The sequence below is a fragment of the Polyodon spathula genome, chromosome 3 (assembly GCF_017654505.1).
Source record: "Polyodon spathula isolate WHYD16114869_AA chromosome 3, ASM1765450v1, whole genome shotgun sequence".
NCBI lineage: Eukaryota > Metazoa > Chordata > Actinopteri > Acipenseriformes > Polyodontidae > Polyodon > Polyodon spathula.
Window position 1 is genome coordinate 12,407,795 of NC_054536.1, and position 21,839 is coordinate 12,429,633.

The following is a 21,839-nucleotide window of genomic DNA, read 5'->3' on the forward strand; positions in this document are numbered from 1 at the left end:
CATTATCACTGGTATCCTGGTATAGTGCTATCGTTAGGGTCTTGTTTTATTTGTTTTACTTTAATTTGGAATTTGGTTGATATTTCAGCCAGAAATAGAATGTGTGATTTCACATAGTAAATATAAAAAATGTAATTGAAGTAGCACGTTCAGCAGAAAAAAACAATATTCAACATATATTTTAACCTTTACAAATCTATAACTCAAATAATACAAGCAAAACTCCACCAGGTTTTTGTCACAATAAAAATGGGAACAGTGATAAGGTTTTTAACACTCATAAGAAGTAGCAAACTTGATTTAAAAGTTAGTTTTGTCGCTCCTTTTATAATGAAGACAACCCTGACATTATCACTATTTAAGCCTAATGTTTTAGTTTTACATGTTACCCATATGGGGCTGGGCAGAAGAGCCTTGCTGATAAATGTATTATTGTGAGTATATTGAAATGTATTGTTTGGTGTTTATTTTGGGGTGTATTATTATATAGTTGTCTGGCAGGGGAGATTCTTAACAGCTTGTCTCTGCCGGACATCTTGAGAAAATGCGTGGTCGACAGCAGGTGATTATTGATAAACTGGCTGTCGGCCACGCAGAGTGAAACTGTCATGTAGAATGTTACCATCTCAGGATTGATTAACTTATTGCTAACCCGGAGATGGTCACATGTAAAAACACACAGCTTTTGTTGGATGGGGTTGGATGGTCAGAAATGGAAGGAGACAGTGAGACAGTAGGAACTGAAATTATACAAATATAAACCGCTTGCTACTCGTGCTGGCTTTAAACCAGCACATTACTTTTTTGTTTTGTGTGTTTGTTTGTTTTGGCCACCATACCATTTTGTTTTGTGGCAAAGTGTTTTTTTTATGTTTCTTGTTTAAACCTTTTATGTACCATAAACACGGGCAGCAGTGCTTCATACCTTGTAGAACTGTGTCTCTCTTCCTGGTCTGACGTCACCACAAATCCCTGCTACATTGTACCATAAGGTTTATTTTTTATTTTTTATACAGTCTTCAGTATTTTCACATTATTTATAGAATGCAGGACTGGTATATATTCGTTATTGGTCATTTTTATAATTCACAGAATCATCTGTATAACAATATATGTAATCCTTCCAACACCCTAAACACCAGCTCAGCAAGTTCTTTCTACCACACACTGTGCCAAATGACCAATGATTTTGTAATTGAATGCAGTGTAATATAATAATATGTTGTTTGATTTAAAATGCTCTATATATATATTACACAGTACTGTGCAAAAGTTTTAGGCAGGTGTGAAAAAACTTTCTTAATGACTTTCGCTGTATGTTTGGAAAAGTATCTGCCTATACTTCTCAGCATTCAGGAGACCATTAATTGTGACCAAATCCCCAACTCCATTTGCAGAAATGCAGCCCCAAACTTGCAAGGAACCTCCACCATGCTTCACTGTTGCCTGCAGACACTCATTCATGTACTGCTGTCCAGCCCTTCGGCGAACAAACTGCCTTATGCTACAGCCAAATATTTCAAATTTTGACTCATCAGTCCAGAGTACCTGCTGCCATTTTTCTGCACCACAGTTCCTGTGTTTTCATGCATAGTTGAGTCGCTTGGCCTCGTTTCCACGTCGGAGGTATGGCTTTTTGGCCGCAAGTCTTCCATGAAGGCCACTTCTGACCAGACTTTTCCGGACAGTAGATGGGTGTACCAGGGTCCCACTGTTTTCTGCCAATTCTGAGCTGATGGCATTGCTGGACATCTTCCGATTGCGAAGGGAAGTAAGCATGATGTGTCTTTCATCTGCTGCAGTAAGTTTCCTTGGCCGACCACTGCATCTACGGTCCTCAACGTTGCCCTTTTCTTTGTGCTTCTTCAAAAGAGCTTGGACAGCACATCTGGAAACCCTTGTCTGCCTTAAAATTTCTGCCTGGGAGAGACCTTGCTGATGCAGTATAACTACCTTGTGTCTTTTGATTTTTGACAGTAAACTGTCTTCAGCAACCTCACCTTGTTAGCTGAGTTTGGCTGTTCCTCACCCAGTTTTATTCCTCCTACACAGCTGTTTCTGTTTCAGTTAATGATAGTGTTTCAACCTACATATTGAATTGATGATCATTAGCACCTGCTTGGTATAATTGTTTAATCATACACCTGACTATACGCCTACAAAATCCCTGACTTTGTGGAAGTGTACCTAGATGAATTGATGCTGTTTTGAAGGCAAAGGGTGGTCACACCAAATATGGATTTGATTTAGATTTTTCTTCTGTTCACTCACTTTGCATTTAGTTATTAACATGTCTATTTTTGAAAGCATTCTTTCTTTACAGCATTTTTTCACACCTGCCTAAAACTTTTGCACAGTACTATATATATATATATATATATATATATATATATATATATATATATATATATATATATATATATATAAACAAGACAATCGGTGTTGAAGACAATGTAGATGTTCTAAAACATATTGCTGTGCTGCTATGTTAAGTGATTTGGCAATTTTATGGCAATTGGTAAATACTCCACCAGGATTGAATAGAAATAAAAATGATGAAGGAGAATACATCGTCCCTTTACATGGTTAGTAAGGGTATGGCTAAAATGTTGCTACTGTTATACTTTTTTTACACTAGGCTCAGGCAGAAGCAAATTGATGCAACATTTTTATTGACTTTGGTTGATTGAGATGTAACATTCTTTGCATAATTTAAGTTTAATGAGGTAAATGTTAATCTAGAATTTCATTCATTTGTTGCAGACTAACTTATATAAATGCCTGTTAGAATATGCCATATTTTCCAGGAATTTCAGATGAGGGGTCTAACCAATAATGGAGCAACTGCATTAACAAAGCAATGTACAAATTTAAGAGTGCCAGTGTTGTGTTGTGCCGTATCCCCCATATTGTGATTTTGCTCAGAGCAAACACTGGACACTGCTGTGATTTGGTTAGCACTGGCCAATCCAGACAGGGGGAGGACAGAAAGAGTTTGAAAATAAAAAGAAACTACCTTTCCCTTTAATACAGAGTAATTGCATTTTCTGTGTTTATTCTTTCAATTGTAGTAATCATCCCACCACAAGAACATATAGTGGACACATTTGGCTTGGCAGAAACCTTTTAGCAGACATTAGGACTCTCTACAGTTTCACATTTAAAAGGTAACCAATAGAACCCTAAAATGAAGGGTGATATGGCTGGACTCATACATTTTACATGACCTTTGGGAGCTAAAAACACTCCGAATGCAGAACATGCATTGTAGATAGCAGCATTCAAATGATACCTAAATACCTTTTATTTCTCTAAAACTTGAAGCTGCCTGCTGTCTTTGTGTTGTATGTTCTACAGAGAAAGCCATGACCTTCAGTGAAGTCAAGGGACAAATGCAGCCTAAAGATACAAATCTGTTTAGCCCCTGGGCCAAAGGGAAATTTAAAAATATGTTATCGTTCTGACCTCATTGGGCCAGGCTGACACTATAATCTATACCATGGGATTGTACTCTTTATAGAGCTTTTGGTTAACTGAAATAGGGCATTATTCCCCAGTAGTTCACTTCATTCCCCAGTTTTAGCTTCAATAAAAGAGATAGAAATCCAATATTACAAATGTGACTAGAGTCATGAGGATATACTGAGGCTCTAGGTCTTATCTAAACAAAATGTCAAGTTGACCCTGAAGGAAATGTGTTCTTCGATAGGACCTGAGTATTTACTTTCTGTTTGACTTAGAAATATCAGACAGATTCTTAGTTTTATCTGTGATGAGCAAATGGTTCTTGCCAAAGTGAACCACAGAATGCATCTTCCGTTATTTTCTTTTAAAAATAGAAGACTGGTGCTTGACGTGATATTATGCTTGTTATTAATTACATTTAGCTGTTGGTGAACATGGGGTAGAATGTGTAAACCGTTGTATGTGTGAGTTTTTCCTGCTGTGTTTTTAAACAGTGCCAACTGTAATTCACTGATCCCATCAGGTAATCCACTAATATAATTCTGTGGACTTTCAATCCACGTTCCACTTGACCATGTTTACTTGACCATGTTTATTTGATCATTATAGATCTGCCGAATATTATATATGTTGGCTGTGTGTGTTGAATGTGTCAGTATTTTAATTTGATTTGTGGTCAGGAGGTAAATTTAATTCTTTATTTTTAAAGACCCTTTCTTTTTAAGTCAATACATATAAATGATTACTCATAAGGGCTCCAGCACACTAGTATAAGTCGAAGTTAATTTAAATCTAACTTGGCACTTAAAACCTAATCTAATACTTTAAGTGCAGCACTGAAACCAGGACTAAGTACACAGTTCTTCTTTACACAGTGGTGAGGGTATGGGATGGGTTACCCTGTCATGTTGTTGATGCTGAATCATTTGGGAAGGTTTTGAGATCAGTCAGCGTCTAGAACCCGAATGAGTATTGCTGGCCAAGTGGCCTCTTGTTGGTAAATGTCCCTTTATTGTTATATTTTTTATGGTGAAGCGCTCTTTTTGACTGATTTTACACAGACGTAAACCTGGTGCAGACCTGCTGTTAAACCTTGACATGTTTTACACGGGCTGGCATGCAATAGTTACGCATTCAGGGTGTCAAGCTGCAGTTTTATCCATAATTGTTTTGACAGAAGAAGAAATGTTCGATAAATTCTTAGTGTCAAGAATTGTTCCAATTTCCTCTGTGATCTTCCCTGTAGACCTTTAAAGTGAAAATACTGTACAGTATCAGATCTAAAATAATGAGTTACTGTTCTATATGAGAATAATCCAAAACTGTACCTGTACAAAAGTTTGAGTGACAAAATGTAATTTAAAATGAAAATGATTTTTGATCCTGTGTCATACTCCATTTAACTCTCAACTTTATTGCACACTCAGTTTGGTTTTGGAAGGCCACAGGATAATTGTACGTATCCTATTTTGAAATTAAATAACATCAAACTCAGTGTACTGAATGTAGCTCTTTATCCTAGACTTATGGTAGGGTATTGCCCATAAAACAATAGGCAGTTAACATTAAACTACTACACTTTGAAGGGCTGTGAACCAGAGTATAATTTACTGGTAGTACTTTGTTGCAATAATGCCTGTGTAAAACTGTGAGTTACTAACGTGGAAATAAAGATCATTTACTGTACGGTTTTAAAAAAATCAGCAAGGTCTGTTTCCAAAATGGAAAGATATTTTTACACATTTCCTTGTGCCAGATGTGAGGGAGAGTCTTCTGTCAGCTCTCATAGCCTGTCAGATAGTACATCTGACAGGCTATGAGAGCTGACAGAAGTCTTGCCCATTATGACTTGAACTTACAAGAAATGCGTCTTGTAATGTATATTATTAATGAAAAAATGTCACGTCACTTGCATAACAAATCAGGTACGTGCTGGACCACCATTACAAAGCCCTTCAAAAGATGCAGTAACAACAAGAAAATCCCTAATACTTTAAATACAGAGAAATGCATAATACATTCTATACAAAACAAAAACAGTAGTACAATAGTAACATAATACACAATAGTAACATAATACATGAAATAGGAGCAGCAACACAGTCGCTAATAGCAGATATCAGGCTTAAAGAGCATGGATAGCAAAAGAAAACAGGTGGGTCTTTAGAGGGTGGGTCTATATTCATACAATGTGGTTGCAAGGAATTCTAATCTTCAAAATGCATGACCCAGGTCACTTTTAACTGATTTTGTATTCACAAAAGAGTGCAGTTCAGCCTTCAGTCATAATAAGGTGGTGAGTTTCCCTGTGGGAATATAGGAAAGTAACTTCCATAACAAACTAGATGAATAAGCAGACCCTTGCAGTATGTGATTAATCATTCCCTATGTTTTTGTTTAAACATGTAATATATTATTGTGTCCAGAAACACATATCTAATTGAATCAATAAATGTAAAGGGCCTGATTTTGATGACTGGATAAACCTCCAACACAAGGGCAAAATGTGTTTGCTCCTGATTCCAATGAAAACACAGTGCAAATGGGAGTAAACGCTTTTGCCCTGTAATGCGATTCGGTTGCATACTTGGCCCCAACCTCTTCCATCTGCATTAGTGCCAGTGGTTGGCATAACTCCTTTGTTCATGCCACAATCACCTCAGAAGCACTTCAAAGAAACAGTCTGTAATCGTAATAAAAAAAGAAAAAAAGAAATTCTATTGGTCAATTTACAATGACAGATTAGAGCACTCCCTTTACATAAAACTTCTGTCGCCCTGGCAACACATAATGCTTGCTAAATGCTTTTTTTTTTTTTTTTTTTTTTTTTTGGCTAGTGGTGTATTTTTGCTCATCTGAGTAAACTGCATATCAAAATATAAAAATTATGGACTAAATTACTTCCAGAAATTATGAAGTATGAGGTGAAGACCTATGTATTTAAAATAATATTTCATACACATTTATTTTTCACAGCATCATTAAAGATAATGAAGTAAGGTTCCAAGTCACAGTTCACATGTACATTTTAAATAAAGGATTTATTGCAAAGGCTAGATGTATACAAATAATTAATGTTTATGAATATAATGAACACTGCAGTCACATACGCTAAAATTGTTCAAATAATGTAAATATTTCGAAACAACAAATGGTGTATGGCAATAAAGCTTTTTGTTCATCAAAATCACAACAAACGCAAACGCTATGGCTATCATTTTCTTAAAGGGAATGTCAGTTCCTGATTTGTTAGCAGCTTCTGACTCCCATGTTTTCTTCATTGGTCAGACCTAACGGAATTCTAACAGAGCCCAGGTCAAACTCCATACAAAACCATGAAGAGGATGCCACCATCCAGCACAAACGTGGCCTTACCATTCCTCAGAATTAGACTCAAACTGGTAATCAGTTGTCACAGCTAATAGTTTATTTTAAAAACATGATGTGCCATAATCAATGATTGTCAGGTATATACACATGCTCATTGGAAAGTCAATATCCAGGAGGGGGCCAAGCCCCTTTTTTATTTCCCAGTGGAGCACCCCCCAACCCCCCCCCCCCCCCCAACCCCCCCCCCCCCCAACAAAACAATTATTTTGTAAACATAAATGTGTTTTGAGAATAGTTGAAATACTGTACAGACAATTTATATAAAACTAATATAAGACTCTGGGGATTGATTTTGTAACACCTGATTGATTATACTGCTGGAGGAGAGGGGCCCGGTATTCTGCTCTGGGCAAAATGCTCTTGTATTTAATATGGAGGGGGCAATATGTCTATAGGAAAAATATAGGCCTATATATTTAAAGCTGCTTCTAAGAATTTGAAACAAGGCATTATTATATTTAAAACAGTTGGGTCCATTCTAGAATTTACTATCAACTTAATAACACCCCCCTCAGCTTGTTATCTTAACAACAAGTTCAACCTGGAATGACTAAAACTGCTGTGCAGGAAGAGTCTTATTTCAATCACTGCTGAATGATTAAAACTTTCATTTTAATATCTTTTCAAGTGTTTATGATATAATGAATTCATTTTGGGGTGGGTGGGGTTATATTAATAAGTACCAGAAGTACTGATTTGTTCCCACGTAATTAGTGCAACTTAAAACAAAGCTTTACCATGTATCATTACTTTTATATGTTTAGTTGAATACTTTTTTTCTAGCCCACAATAATATATTTGTCTGATATTATAGCAAGGTCCTTCATTTCAAGATTTATTTGAGCCAAAAAACATGACGTCCGCACGTGCTGTGACACGTACCGGCGCATATGCCCGACAATATTTGTGACTAGCGTGTTTTCACACGGAGGTAATATGGCTTTATAGTTTATACACGCTTCATTGGGCATGCGCCGGTACATTTCAGAGCACATGTGGAAGTCATGTTTTTTGGCTCAAAAGAGATGTTCTTGACCAGTGATTTTGGACATAGCAGTGTGGCATTATGCATACGTTTGAATGCATATCATACAATGACCAAATACATTCGCAACAGCAAGGTGGGTGGTTTATTTTTTATCTTTCTCTCACTGGAGCCGGATCTTGAGAAGGCGTTGTACTAAACGGATCAGGAGCAGGCTCCACTGATCTTTTTTTTTTTTTTTTTTTAATCCGATTTTGACTCTGCACATGCCGTAACTAGGGAAACTGACCAATGAGAAGTGAATATTCGTGGAGTAGCGTTTAAACCTTCTGAATGTCAGAATGCCAAGTACATTTAATAAAACAATATAAATCCTGTCCATACTTTTTTTTTTTTTTTTCAATCCCGTCCATACTGGAACTGATTAGAAGCAACTACTACATTTATACCTAAAAAATCAAACGCTTCTGTAAACAGAATGAATACGTTAACAACTGTTTTTTTTTTTTTTCACTCCTAAAAAGTTTATGATGAATGTTAGCGTTCACGGTCGTGTGTATTTTCTGACGGATACACTCACAATGCTGTGTTCTTTACAGCGGTGAGTTAGCCACCAAGCACACTAACAGCTAGCATTAGCGGTGCAGGGCAAATTATCAACACATTTTGAGCAAATTGAATCAAGGGCTGATGATAGCTGCCACTAGAAAAATGTCGCAGACAGGAGGAGATCGAGGTTGTCAGAGAGGGTTAACATTTTTTTTAAAAAATTAGAAAAATAAAACGACAGTGTAAATGATAAAATGATAATGTCAGTATGACTTTGTCAACACACAAAACGTGTGTAATAATATTTAGTTATGAGGCTTTGTCACTCAGTCAGATCTACTGTATTAGGCCATGATATATTATAGGCCTGACTGAGTGTTTTCTATACAGCGATATTTTCTTTATAGTATTTGTGTCTACTTTTAAATGCACTGTTACTTAGATAACGTTAATGTTTTCATATAATAATATGCTGGAAATATTTTTGGAAAATATTTGAAAAGTTTATTAAGTTACTGTTATGTCGATCAATTATCTAAATACAGTGTGCTTATTTAAAGATTACTTTAGCAATTGTAATCAGAGTTTCCTTTACCTATTATGATATGTCAAACATCTCAGTTGTTTTTAAAATATATATATATATAATATATATATATATATATATATATATATATATATATATATATATATATATATATATATAGTTTCATTCATTTGTTTAATTCACAGCCATCAGCAGTAGAGCAGGATCAGATTTGGATCAGAGTTTTAAATGGAGGAATTACATTATTTTGTTTATTTCGTTCTTCAAAACTAAAAACATTTAATTTCTCAGTTTATAAAAGGTTCAATGAGGCTCTGATCCCACTGATCCTGGTCTGAAGCAAGATCGAAATAGGATTAGAATTTGAGACGAAACTGAGCTCAAGATCAGCTCTGATCCTTTTAGTGTATCTCAATACGTCATAGGATCAAGATCGGAGCCTGGATCGAGGATCGGATCCGTTTAGTATAACCAGCCCCTGGTGTATAATGAATCTTTCTTGCTATTCACTGTGGTGCCATTCAGCTTTTCTGTAAGCAGTTGAATAAAAATGTATATTCATGCTGGTGGTGGTGGTGGTTTTGAGATGCTAGATTCCATCCCATGCCAAGAATGCTGTAAAAGTTCTCTGCATAACTGCTAATGGAAAGATTAAGATATTGCCGCTATAGCTGTGCTAATGTTGCCTACTCTAGGGAGATTTAAGACATGGAAATTCTAAGCAGATAGAGACTTCAGTCTCACAACTCATGTTTAATTTAACCTTCCAAGAAAATTTTCTAATTATTGCGCTCATTCAAAAGACACCATTCTTTAAGCTTCGAAGGTATCCCTTTTGTCAAAGGGTGTAATGTCCTACTTGAGTCACTGCAAGATTGAATGCCTCTACTCTTTCTTCTTCAGATACTTTAAAAAAATCAGCACTCCAGATAAGATTTTGGGTCATTGAGTAATTTACTCCAATTTAGGCACTACATGAGTGAAATGTATGTTGGAAGAATAAAATTCCTTGATACCTTGAAGTCATGAGTACTTTTAATAAATACTGTAGATACTTTAATCTTAACTTGCAGGCCTTGCATTTTAACTGTAATGTTACTTTCAACTGCTGTACAAAAACAACATTTATTATAATTTTTTTTTTTTAATCTGTAAATCTTCCTTTCTCAATCTCTTGACGCTCTCCCTTTCCAGGTTGACAGACATGCTCACTAAAAATTTAAAAACAACAACAAAAAATGTATTCAAAAATAGAAACTAAAAATGTTGTTCACTTGAAATATCATCTTTAAAAACTCAAACTTTCAACATTCTACATACCAGCTGGGTCTGGGGAAAAGCCAGAGGTGGAACTCTTGCTGACAGCACTGCTGGCTGAAGCCTCCAACTTACTGCCACCTTGCCCCATTGATATTTTATATTGCATAGACAAATGTCTTTTTAGAAAAAAATATCACCAAAGATTGACATCACCAATATGTGGTTAAAATGCTTCCTCACTCTGTCCTTATTTTCTGATATACACTAAAATATGTTTATGAATTAAACCATGTTATGCTTTTTTTTTTTTCTTAAACACAGCGAATCAGTGGTTTCATTGTCAAAATCAATAAAGTATTACAATGCATTCACATATGCATTGACTGTGTTAAAATTAGACTGTTTTAAAAATAATTTTAAAAAAGAACAGAGGCGGGGGGGGGGGGGGGGGGGGGATTCAAACTAAACTAGATCTATCTAGAGTAGATCTTATAACACAAGTCTGGTCAAGACCAGTGGAGTGGATGTTTTTCCTATAAAAGACGACATCTTTCTCGCGTTTCTTCTCGCTGGTCTTAATAAGGAAAAAAATAAAGACTAAAATAATTTAATCTATCCAGTCTTGAACAAGAAAGACTACTCACTGATCTGATTCAAGCATTCAAAATTCTAAAAGGTATTGACAATGTTGACCCAGAGGAATTTTTCAACCTGAAAAAAGAAACAAGGACCAGGGGTCACAAATGGAGGTTAGATAAAGGGCCATTCAGAACAGAAAATAGGAGGCACTTTTTTTACAGAGAATTGTGTGGGTCTGGAACGAACTCGCCAGTAATGTTGTTGAAGCTGACACCCTGGGATCCTTCAAGAAGCTGCTTGATGAGATTCTGCGATCAATAAGCTACTAACAACCAAACAAGCAAGATGGGCCAAATGGCCTCCCGTTTGTAACCTTTCTTATGTTCTTAACTGCATGTTTGTAAAGCAGGTGCCTTACCACTGTACCAATAATGTTAACTGTTTCCTCATAGAATGTAAAGTTTAGACACCATAATAGTTTCTAGTTTATAAGTTAGGGCTTTATGTCTGGGTGCTTACATTGTAAGGCAGTGGTAGATGTCTGTTCACAATTATGAAGAATTTCAAAAAGAAATAATAAAATAATATAAATAAATAAATAAATAAATAAATAACTACCTGAAAACACCATACTGGAATATGGATAAGCATTTAAATGATAAATACTTCTATTATCATTATGGAATTTATATTATTTTACCCAAAAATGTGTGAGTTTTACACAAATTATGATGCAGAGGGTATAGAACCATACCAAGCATGCTCAGGATTTGAACATACCACTTTGGCTTTCTTTTCAGAAACATACAGTCTTGGATCATAAAACAAACTTTACTGGCACAGGTTAATCAAGGTCATTCACCAATGTCCAAGCTCTGTAGTTGATGAGGGGGGCACTGACTCAAATAGGGGGTTATCTAAAAATACAAAGAAGCATCGAGTCGTGCAGCATTGTGCCATTTTCCCATTTATTAAAAACATTTTTTAACATTCTGCAAATAGAACCTACTCACAGCAGATCACAGCCTGATTTAGCCCTTGGCAAAACAGAAAACCCTGAGAGGTAACCTGTTTGATTACAGCATAAACATATCTCTTTTAGAATAGACCCTTAAAGCATTATAAGTATGATACAAGAGAATAGATACACATTAATTAGTTTAATAATGTTATTTTTAATTAAATATTTTTGCCAACAGCCAGCCAATGTTATCAAGCAGTTTGACTAAGTGCCAGTATAATTTTGGAGGCACACTGAGGAAGCATAGTCTTTAAATGGCTTGGCTCAGGTTGAGCTGCAGGGAGTAAACGTCAGCTAGTTCTTAGACTGGCTCAGTTGCTTGATCAAGCAATACTGGGTGCACGCTGTGTGAGATGCAATAGAGCAGATTGTGACTCTGGCACATTCCACTGAAACTAACAGAGACTGCAGTGTGTGTAACCAGTACAGCTATTGTGCTCAGTATCAGATCTCATGAAAGAGGGCAGAGTTCCAGAAGAACATAACTGTTCCTGAGGGCAGTAATAAAGCTGTAATAAAGAGTGATCATTGTAGAAAGCCAGCAGCTTCTGAAATAAACTATCTTCAGCCTAAGACAGAAATAGAGGGGAAAAATAGGCAGAATATAAGCAAAATCAGCCACATCATGTGTTCAAAGACAAAACATACAAAAACATATAGTTCTGTTTTGTCGCTGAAATGTGTACTGCAACGTAATGAGCAGTCTATAGCATTAAGAGCTTATGTTAACCAAATCTATAACTATTAGTATTCATAGTGTGTTATAGCAGGAGACTGGTTTCCTACAAAGTGTACTTGTTTTAAGATCCAGACAACAGCCTACTGTACTCCACGTTGCATTATTCCAGTGCAGAGCTGAGTAAAATACCTTTATATATACATGCATTTGTTAATGTTAAAAACACCATGTGAATGAAACCTGATTTCCTTTAATGTTTTAATTTTGGTATAAATATTTTTTATTTGTATATCATAGTGAAACACAATAATTCATCTTCTGACTTCATTTTTGACATTAAAAAATGAGAATCATAGATTCAAATCACTTTACAAAATACACTATAGATGGGACAGCTATAGATTTGTATTTATGTTTTTCAGTTATACTGTGCTCCTTCTAATGTAACAGTGTTCAGACAGGTTTATATTTGTATTGTTCATCCCCTGTATGGCACTGTAATTAAATTAATTGACTGTGGTACTGATGAATAGCTTGAATAGCTGGAAGTAACCGTGTTGATTGTAGCTGTCAGGAAGTATTCATTTATATGGTGTCACAAGTGAGCAACTGCTTGTCAGTATGTGCAGCATATGAATTATTACCAATGAACCTAAGGAGCATGCTAAGAAGGGTATTGACCAGTATCAGGATTGGATTTGCTTAGTTCTCAAATGCATGTGAATTCCAGGACAAGGGTGATTGAGTTGTGCCTGTAGGGATTTAATAACTTAATCAGTGACAATGAAGGATAGACCCGTTTTCACTCCAAGGACTCTGTGGCTGAACCAATTATATTCTCTATCTAAAAAAAAAAACTAAAAAAAACATTTGCTACTAAATGTTATCGTGCCACATTTAAAAGCTTTACAAAAACGCTAAGATTCCAGATTCTGTGTATGCTGCAGAAGGGGGAAATTCTTCTGAAAAGCCGTTTTTCAAAGTCTGTGGGAAAGTTTTTGGTAAATAAAAATTAACACATGAAATGGAACCACACACACATAGCTTTTGATAAGAATGTCTAAGGGATTTGGACGCATAGAAAGTAAGACACTTTCTGTGGGAGTATTTGGCCAAGTGCACGACTGTTTAGTTAGCATTACATCATAATGAAGACATACTAAGTGCAATTGTGACCAAGAATCGACAATAAATAGTGCCTAGTGTCTTTTTTGCAATGTTGTGGGTATGGCTAACCCTAACAATATAAGCAACATTCAGAGTAACTCGTAAGTTGTGTACCGTGTCTGTGCTGAATGGCATGTTTATGCACCTCACACTTTTTGAGCTGTGGGTGGCTGAAAAAAACATAGAAATGTAACTCAAGTCTAGGCACACCCTTTAACTTGAAAAGTATGCAATGGAGAGTTAAGTCATTTTCCAGTGCCACTTGTTTACCAAATGTCATACTTCTAACTGCTTTTAAACCGTTGTTCATAACTCAAATGTCATGTTTATAACGCGGGCTTCGATGCTCCCATTATAAACTAAACATAGAGAGGGTATATCTCACTAACCTGCCAATGCTGCTTGATGTAGGCCAACATGATTGTGGTGCACAGGATTTTGAAAAAAACAATGGCAGTATTTTGCATTTAAACACATTTGTACTTGTTGAAAATGCCAGTCGTCTTCTAGACAATAGAGTGTGTAAGGGTGGTATCATTCTATCCCATTTATTAAAAAGGAAACTCAAAGTATAGTTAAAAAAAAAATAATAATAAGTCTTTAGTTTTGCCTGACAACAATCCATTTACTGTGGGAGATTTGTCATCTAAAAGCTTTTTTTAACTGCTATAATATGTTTGAAATGCTTCAGGGAAAACATAAGACCTATTTATTCTAATCTGACTTTTTAAATAAATGTGTATGTGTTTTTTTTTATAACACTTTAAAACTATCATAACATTGTTTATGCACAGATTTTGCTGTAAGGCGACATTATGCTTTACATCTCTATATATAAGTTCATACCACATTGTCCTCCTCTCATTCCAGAGATGTAGCCATTCTAGTCACATAGCTTTCCTCCTGATGATTCAGAAGGCAGGAAAGGCTATATTACTAGACTGCATAAATGTGCCAGATGTTATCTGGTTGTAGGACCACCAGGGAAAATGTTTACTTTCAGCTTAGATGCAGTGCAGGGTAGAAAAAGTACATATTGATGTTTAATGTATGTTGATAAGGGATAGCATAACAAAAGAAATCATGACAAAAAAACATCTAAAATAATAAACAAAACTAGTGTGCAATCTGATCTGATGGAGGGTATGTGGCTGAGGTCATTTCTTGCTAAATTTATGTAACTTGTTGTCTAAGGTACTTAGGTGTTACTGTGCTCTTCCACAAATTCCTGCCCGTCCTCTGCAGATAAGTCTTTAAATCTGAACGGAGTTGGTGTTTGTTTTGTTATTGACGGTGTTGTTTTCATGTACTAGTGGAAGAGTTTGTCTTTAAAAACTGAGGTTAGCAGTTTTATCATCAACCTTATACATAGGTCTCGCGCCACCACCATTTATAATGAGACTGTAAATGACTGAAGTTTATAGGAAAATGAACATTCACCATGTATAATAATAATAATAATAATAATAATAATAATAATAATAATAATATACCTGAATCCAGGGTCAGAGCAATGTTCTTGCCAGTAGAATGGTATAATATGTTTTTGTTATTGGGAATCCAATGTTCTGATAGCTTTTATTACACAAGTTCAACAAATTCTTCAGTAGATGCTTAATTCATCCTGTTCATTTTTTTATACTTTGTGAAAGTTTGTTCTGTAAACTGATATTAAACTCTGTATTTGTCTCTTTGATGACATTTGTGGAACCAACAGGTTTGTTTTGTTCTTCTTTCATGTTTTCATTCTTGTGAAACAAATCCTGCCCAATGAATTAAGTTTAAGAGATTTTAATTTCAAGTCTATACATGGTTGCTCCAGCCTGGTGCTGGGGCTGGTAGCTCGCAGCAATGCAAGACCACTGGCATGTATTCTCTGTTATGCTACTTTTGTACATTTATGCTGAGGTACAAATGTAACTTTTTATTCTTGGTAGGTACGCATGATAGATGCTACTTAAGACTAGTGTAACACTCTGCTGGCGTGTTCACGGGCTGCAGGAAGAGGGCGGCAGTCGCCCAACAACCGCCTGTGAGTCATGGCAGTGACACGGGGAGGTGGGAAAGTGGGTGTGTGGACTTTCCCCCTCTCTGAATGGCTGAGAGGCGGGTCTTGGGTGATTGTTGGTCCTATAAAATAACGCTCTGTTGTTTCCTCAGGTCTGCCCACAAGCTTTGATTCGGGACCAGGAATCAGCCGGGAGAAAAATAAAGACTCACAGCGAGACAGAGAGAGAGAGCGGGGAATCCTTGGGCAGACCCCGGCGTATTGTGAAAGAGCAGGCTAGATAGCCGATAGAATAGGACGGTGATCCGGGTCGTGCGGGTAGCGGCGACCGGGATAACGCTGCCGAGTGCAGCACCTTTTATTTGTAGTTTTATTACTGTTTTATTTTCCCTTGTTATTTTCGCCTTCTGTTTTCATTATTATTTCTTTGAGCACCTGGGAGTGCACTTGCTGTTCACGTACCAGCTGTGGTATTTCCGTGGTGCTGTCTATCATCGTTGATAGGCAGCCCACGGTCAAAAGTGCCCTCTGCCGGAAAAAGCAAGAACTGTCTGAAAATAAAACTGGGCACCTGTGTGGTGTTTTCAAGTACACCTGTCTGTCTCCTAGTCAGTGAATTACCTACACCCCTTCCACACGTGGTGTCAGTAGTGGGATTCACTGGCACTGCCTCAAGCAGTGCAGCTATAGAAGGAGCAGACGAGCCATGGATGCCACACAGTTTGCTGCGATGATGGACCTCCTGCGCCAGACGCTCACCGCAGCAATGCAGGGGGCGGCTAGACCCGCAGCTCTAGATAAATGCCCAAGATAAATGTGTGTATGACTATTGGCCAGCAGGTGACGCAGGTGCAGGTAGGATTATGTCCTCGATTGCCGGTACCAGTAGTTCTGGGACGGGACTGTGAGCAGTTTAAAGATTGGTTGGCTGCTCTGACAGCCCCGTCTTCTTTATTGGCTAAGAAAGAGGAAGTAATTGGAGAGATTTTTCCCTTTCGCGATCCAGAATGGTTTTGCTATAGATTTAAACCCTGTAAAACTAAACGGGAGCGTCGGATCGCTAAGAATGAGGGCTGGCAATGGAGGGAGTCGGAGAAGTTTCAGGTGGGGGCGGTTGGTGAAGAGTCCGGGGGGGAGGTCGCGGAGCCAGCGCAGGGGTCTGGCTCGGCTGCCTCTGCTCGGGACCGACCTGACCCCGAGTTGGAAGCCATGGATACACCCACCTACTTGTCATTCTGGATTACGCTACGCGTTATCCAGAGGCAATTCCCCTCCGATCTATGTCCGCTAAGTCTGTTGCCAACGAGCTTGTGAAGGTTTTCTCCCGGGTGGGGATTCCCAAGGAGATACTAACCGATCATGACACCAATTTTATGTCCCGGCTAATCCGCAGAACATGTAAGCTTTTGGGAATTAAGACCATTCGGACCTCGGTGTTTCATCCTCAGACAGACGGTTTGGTGGAACGCTTTAATAAGACCCTTAAGAACATGTTGCGCAGATTTATTCGTAGTGATGTGCGTTACTGGGACCAGCTGATTCCTCCTCTTCTCTTTGCGATCAGAGAGGTTCCCCAGGCTTCTACGGGGTTTTCACCATTCGAGCTGCTGTATGGGCGGAGACCCCGGGGCGTGCTCGACCTGGTCAGAGAGATGTGGGAGGAGCAGCAGGACAATTCGACCAATACCGTCCGGTATGTGTTGGACCTGCGCAAACGTCTTGAGTCTGTTGGAAAATGGGCGCATGACAATTTGCAGCAGGCGCAGCACAGACAGGAGACCAATATAACCGAGGAGCCCGGTTGCGCACATTTCAGCCGGGGGATAAGGTACTTCTCTTATTACCCAGTTCTGAGTCGAAACTCTTGGCTAAGTGGCAAGGACCCTTTGAGGTTACACGCCAGGTTGGGAAGGTGGACTATGAGATCTGCCAGCCGGAGCGACGGACAGAGAAACACATTTACCATATCAATCTCTTAAAGCCTTGGTTACAACCAGAGGCGTTGTTAGTGGCGCATGCAGATGACGTCACGGACCTAGGACCTGATCTTTCTGTGTTGGCAAGAAAAGGATCGGTACAGATTGCTGAGAATCTGACACCAACGCAGAAATGTCAGGCTCGCGGTCTGGTGGCGGAGTTTCCTGACGTGTTCTCTTCCGTCCCGGGGCAGACTCGAGTAGCCCATCATCACATTGATATTGAGCCGGGGGCGCTAGTTCGCCAGAGGCCGTACCGTATACCTGAGCGTAAAAGACAGGTAATAAAAGCGGAAATTGACGAAATGCTGAGACTGGGGGTAATAGAAGAGTCCCAAAGTGACTGGAACAGTCCAATCGTTTTAGTCGATAAGCCAGACGGGTCAACTCGATTTTGCATTGATTTCAGACGAATCAATGAGAAATCGAAATTTGACGCTTATCCAATGCCCCGAGTAGATGAGTTGCTGGAGCGTCTAGGCACGGCTCATTTTATGACGACACTGGATTTAACGAAGGGGTACTGGCAGATACCCCTGACCCCGGAATCTAGAGAGAGGACGGCGTTTTCGACTCCCTTCGGGTTGTACCAATTTAGGACCATGCCCTTTGGGTTGCACGGAGCACCCGCCACTTTCCAGCGGATGATGGATCGCATCTTGCGGCCCCATCAGCAGTACGCCGCTGCTTACATAGATGACGTGGTTATCCACAGTGAGGATTGGCCGAGTCATCTGTGTAAGGTAGCGGCGGTGCTGCAATCCTTGCGGGAGGCGGGGCTCACTGCTAACCCAAAGAAGTGTGCCATTGGGAAGAGTGAGTCGGAGTATTTGGGGTATCGAGTATGGGGCGGCCAGATCAGACCGCTAGTTGCTAAGGTGAAAGCCTTGGCTGACTGGCCGGTTCCTACAACCAAAACCCAGGTGCGCTCTTTCTTGGGACTAGCGGGCTATTATAGAAAGTTCATCCCGAGTTTCGCTACGCTCGCTGCTCCCTTGACAGACCTCACCCGGAAGGCTGCCCCAAATACGGTTCAGTGGACGGAGTCGTGCCAGAGGGCCTTTCTCGCCTTGAAGCGGAGGCTGTGTAGTAAGCCAGTACTACGCAGCCCGGATTTTGGTAAGAGGTTCACCCTGCAGACGGATGCGTCAGAGACAGGTCTCGGGGCAGTGTTGTCTCAGGAGGTTCGGGGAAGCGAGCACCCAGTATATCAGCAGGAAGCTCCTTCCCCATGAGAAAAATTATAGCACCATCGAGAAGGAGTGACTCGACTGTAAAATGGAGACAGTCCTTCTCGATGGTGCTACTCCGGTACTACCTCCTGGGGCGACACTTCACCCTGGTTACAGATCATGCCCCCTTAGCATGGCTTCACCGGATGAAAGATAGCAACGCCAGAATCACACGGTGGAACTTGGCCTTGCAGCCCTATGCCTTCAGGGTAGTCCACCGAGCAGGAAAGCTGCATCAAAAAGCAGACTTTTTCTCTCGGGAAGGCATGCGGGTGTAAGATTTTCGAATGAACCGGTGGTGTCATTCTGAGGGGAAGGATATGTAACAGGAAGAGATCTGTGCTGACTCTGCTGGCATTTTCACGGGCTGCAGGAAGAGGGCGGCAGTCGTCCAACAACCGCCTGTGAGTCATGGCAGTGACACGGGGAGGTGGGAAAGTGGGTGTGTGGACTTTCCCCCTCTCTGAATGGCTGAGAGGCGGGTCTAGGGTGATTGTTGGTCCTATAAAATAACGCTCTGTTGTTTCCTCAGGTCTGCCCACTTAGACGCGCTAAGAGTGCGGAAGCTTTGATTCGGGACCGGGAATCAGCCGGGAGAAAAATAAAGACTCACAGCGAGACAGAGAGAGAGAGCGGGGAATCCTTGGGCAGACCCCGGTGTATTGTGAAAGAGCAGGCTAGATAGCTGATAGAATAGGACGGTGATCCGGGTCGTGCGGGTAGCGGCGACCGGGATAACGCTGCCGAATGCAGCACCTTTTATTTGTAGTTTTATTACTGTTTTATTTTCCCTTGTTCTTTTCACCTTCTGTTTTCATTATTATTTCTTTGAGCACCTGCGAGTGCCCGTGCTGTTCACGTACCAGCTGTGGTATTTCCGTGGTGCTGTCTATCATCGTTGATAGGCAGCCCACGGTCAACAGTGCCCTCTGCCGGAAAAAGCAAGAACTGTCTGAAAATAAAACTGGGCACCTGTGTGGTGTTTTCAAGTACACCTGTCTGTCTCCTAGTCAGTGAATTACCCACACCCCTTCCACAGGTGGTAATTTGAAACATTGAATAAAAGGTATACTGAATGATGAGGTCTCTAAATGCCTCATTTGCTTATTTTTTTATTTGGTCAAAGAAGCTTGCCTGCTTTCAGCAGAATTGCTTGGTATGGCCTTTGGTTTCTCAAGGTTACATCACAAACGGGGTCTTCATTGATACATTCATTGAACATATGGTTCGGCTTTCGAACTTCTTGCCTTGCAATTTGCATGGCATTTTAGTGTGGGAAGGCAATTTAGGCAATCTTTTTAGCCTTACCATGTTTTGGTTGTGCACTTACAGCGTGAGGAGTGTACCTGTTATGTTCGTGCTGTGTCATGTTCTCATGGCAATGGAGAGAGAATTCAGAGTTTCTAAACTGCATGCAAACCAAGTCTCCATGACAACTCTTCTACAAAAGCATTTGAATATTTTGATCTAAAATCCTCTTTTATTGGGTGACACACCCTGCTCTTGCTGGAAGAAGAGTATTTTTTCATTAGCACAGAGCTTTTGCAGAGAACAGTGTGTTCTCTTAAACTTTCTGTGCATTAAACAAAGGTCTTCCATTAGTGTAGAGCAAATAGAATGTCTCTGTAAGTGCTCACAGAATGAACTAATAAAACCAGTTAACAGCATAGTACAAGTTATGCAAGTTATATGTTGGAAAACCAATTTAATTGGATTAGTTACAACCTAGAAAAGTCACTGATGTGGATACAAGAGGAACATGGGTTGGTACAGATCAATCTCAGTGCTCTATAAACCAGTACAAAGTGGTTGAGAAGTCTAGCAGTAGAACCAATGTTACATTAATGCATGTTTCAAGCTTGTTGATTGTTAATCTTACTATAAAAATATTGTTATATTTTGCAGTTTACAGAAGAAAAAAAATCACAATGTTTTGTACAATTTACAATAATTAAATAAACGATGGCAGTAAATTATTATTTACTTATAAATGTATCATTGATTTACTATCTTCTGAAACTGGATATTTCTGTACTAACTACCAGTCTTTGTTTTTTTTTTTTTTTTTTTTTTCAGACCCTGATTTCAAAGACCTTGGGGCTCTAAAACCTTTGCCAAGTATGTATAAATTATGAAATGTAAACATGCTGCAGCCATTCTGTCATCCCAGCTTTTTAACCAAACAACTAAAACATTTAAAGTTTTTCACAAAATGACTTCAAATTGTACATGTATTTATATATACAGTATATTGAATCGAATAATAATTTGTGGTATATGTTGTTGTTTTGGCGAACGCTATATATATATTATATATATATATATATTATATTATATATATATAATTATTAAAAAAACGAACATTTTAATGACGTCAGGTATATAATAATACAACTATTTTGTAAAATTTAGTCTTAAAAAAAATTACGAAAAAAATTTTGTGGTGGTGGTGGCTTTAGTTTGTGAGTTTGAAATGGGAGGACCTGAGGGTATTGTGGAATCTCAGCAAATCACAAAAGAAGGGAAAGCCTTAGAAACAGAGGCGGTTGACTGTAAATGGTATATCCGAGCGCCACCAAGGTCCAAGGTCAGTGCTTTCTATAATTCCACTTTTTTTAATGTGTAGATAGTCTGCTGAATAATTTACTGAATTCCTCTGTTGAATTGTCATTTTGCTGTCAACACACGTGCAGCTTAAGCACAGCAGTAGCAGATGGCTATAGCAATATTGTGGTGTCTTAAAATATTTTGAGGCTATTTGTTAAGTGGGTAAAATACCTCTGATGGCTGTCTTTCAAAAAATCCTGACACATGTTGATGATATTATGCCAAGAGTGAAATAAAGAGAAAGGCCATTTCGTAGAAGCGTTAGCCTGGGGCCAGTCTCTTTGTAGCCATAAGTGTTTTTTTTTTTTTTTTTTTTTTTTTTTTAGAAATACTTTGCCATGAAGTAGGTGCAAGACTGCTGAAAAAACCTCCCC

The 21,839-nt window shown here is 38.8% G+C and overlaps 1 protein-coding gene across 2 annotated transcripts in view; it reads left to right on the forward strand.

Moving 5' to 3' along the window:
- The window catches only part of LOC121312729 (neuropilin and tolloid-like protein 1), a 62,638-nt gene that overhangs the window by 29,265 nt on the left and 11,534 nt on the right, over window positions 1-21,839 (forward strand). For both annotated transcript variants that reach the window (XM_041244446.1, XM_041244447.1), the window contains exons 5-6: window positions 20,935-20,976; window positions 21,318-21,445. In XM_041244446.1, the coding sequence (XP_041100380.1) occupies window positions 20,935-20,976; window positions 21,318-21,445 (170 nt within the window). The remainder of the gene's footprint in view (window positions 1-20,934; window positions 20,977-21,317; window positions 21,446-21,839) is intronic.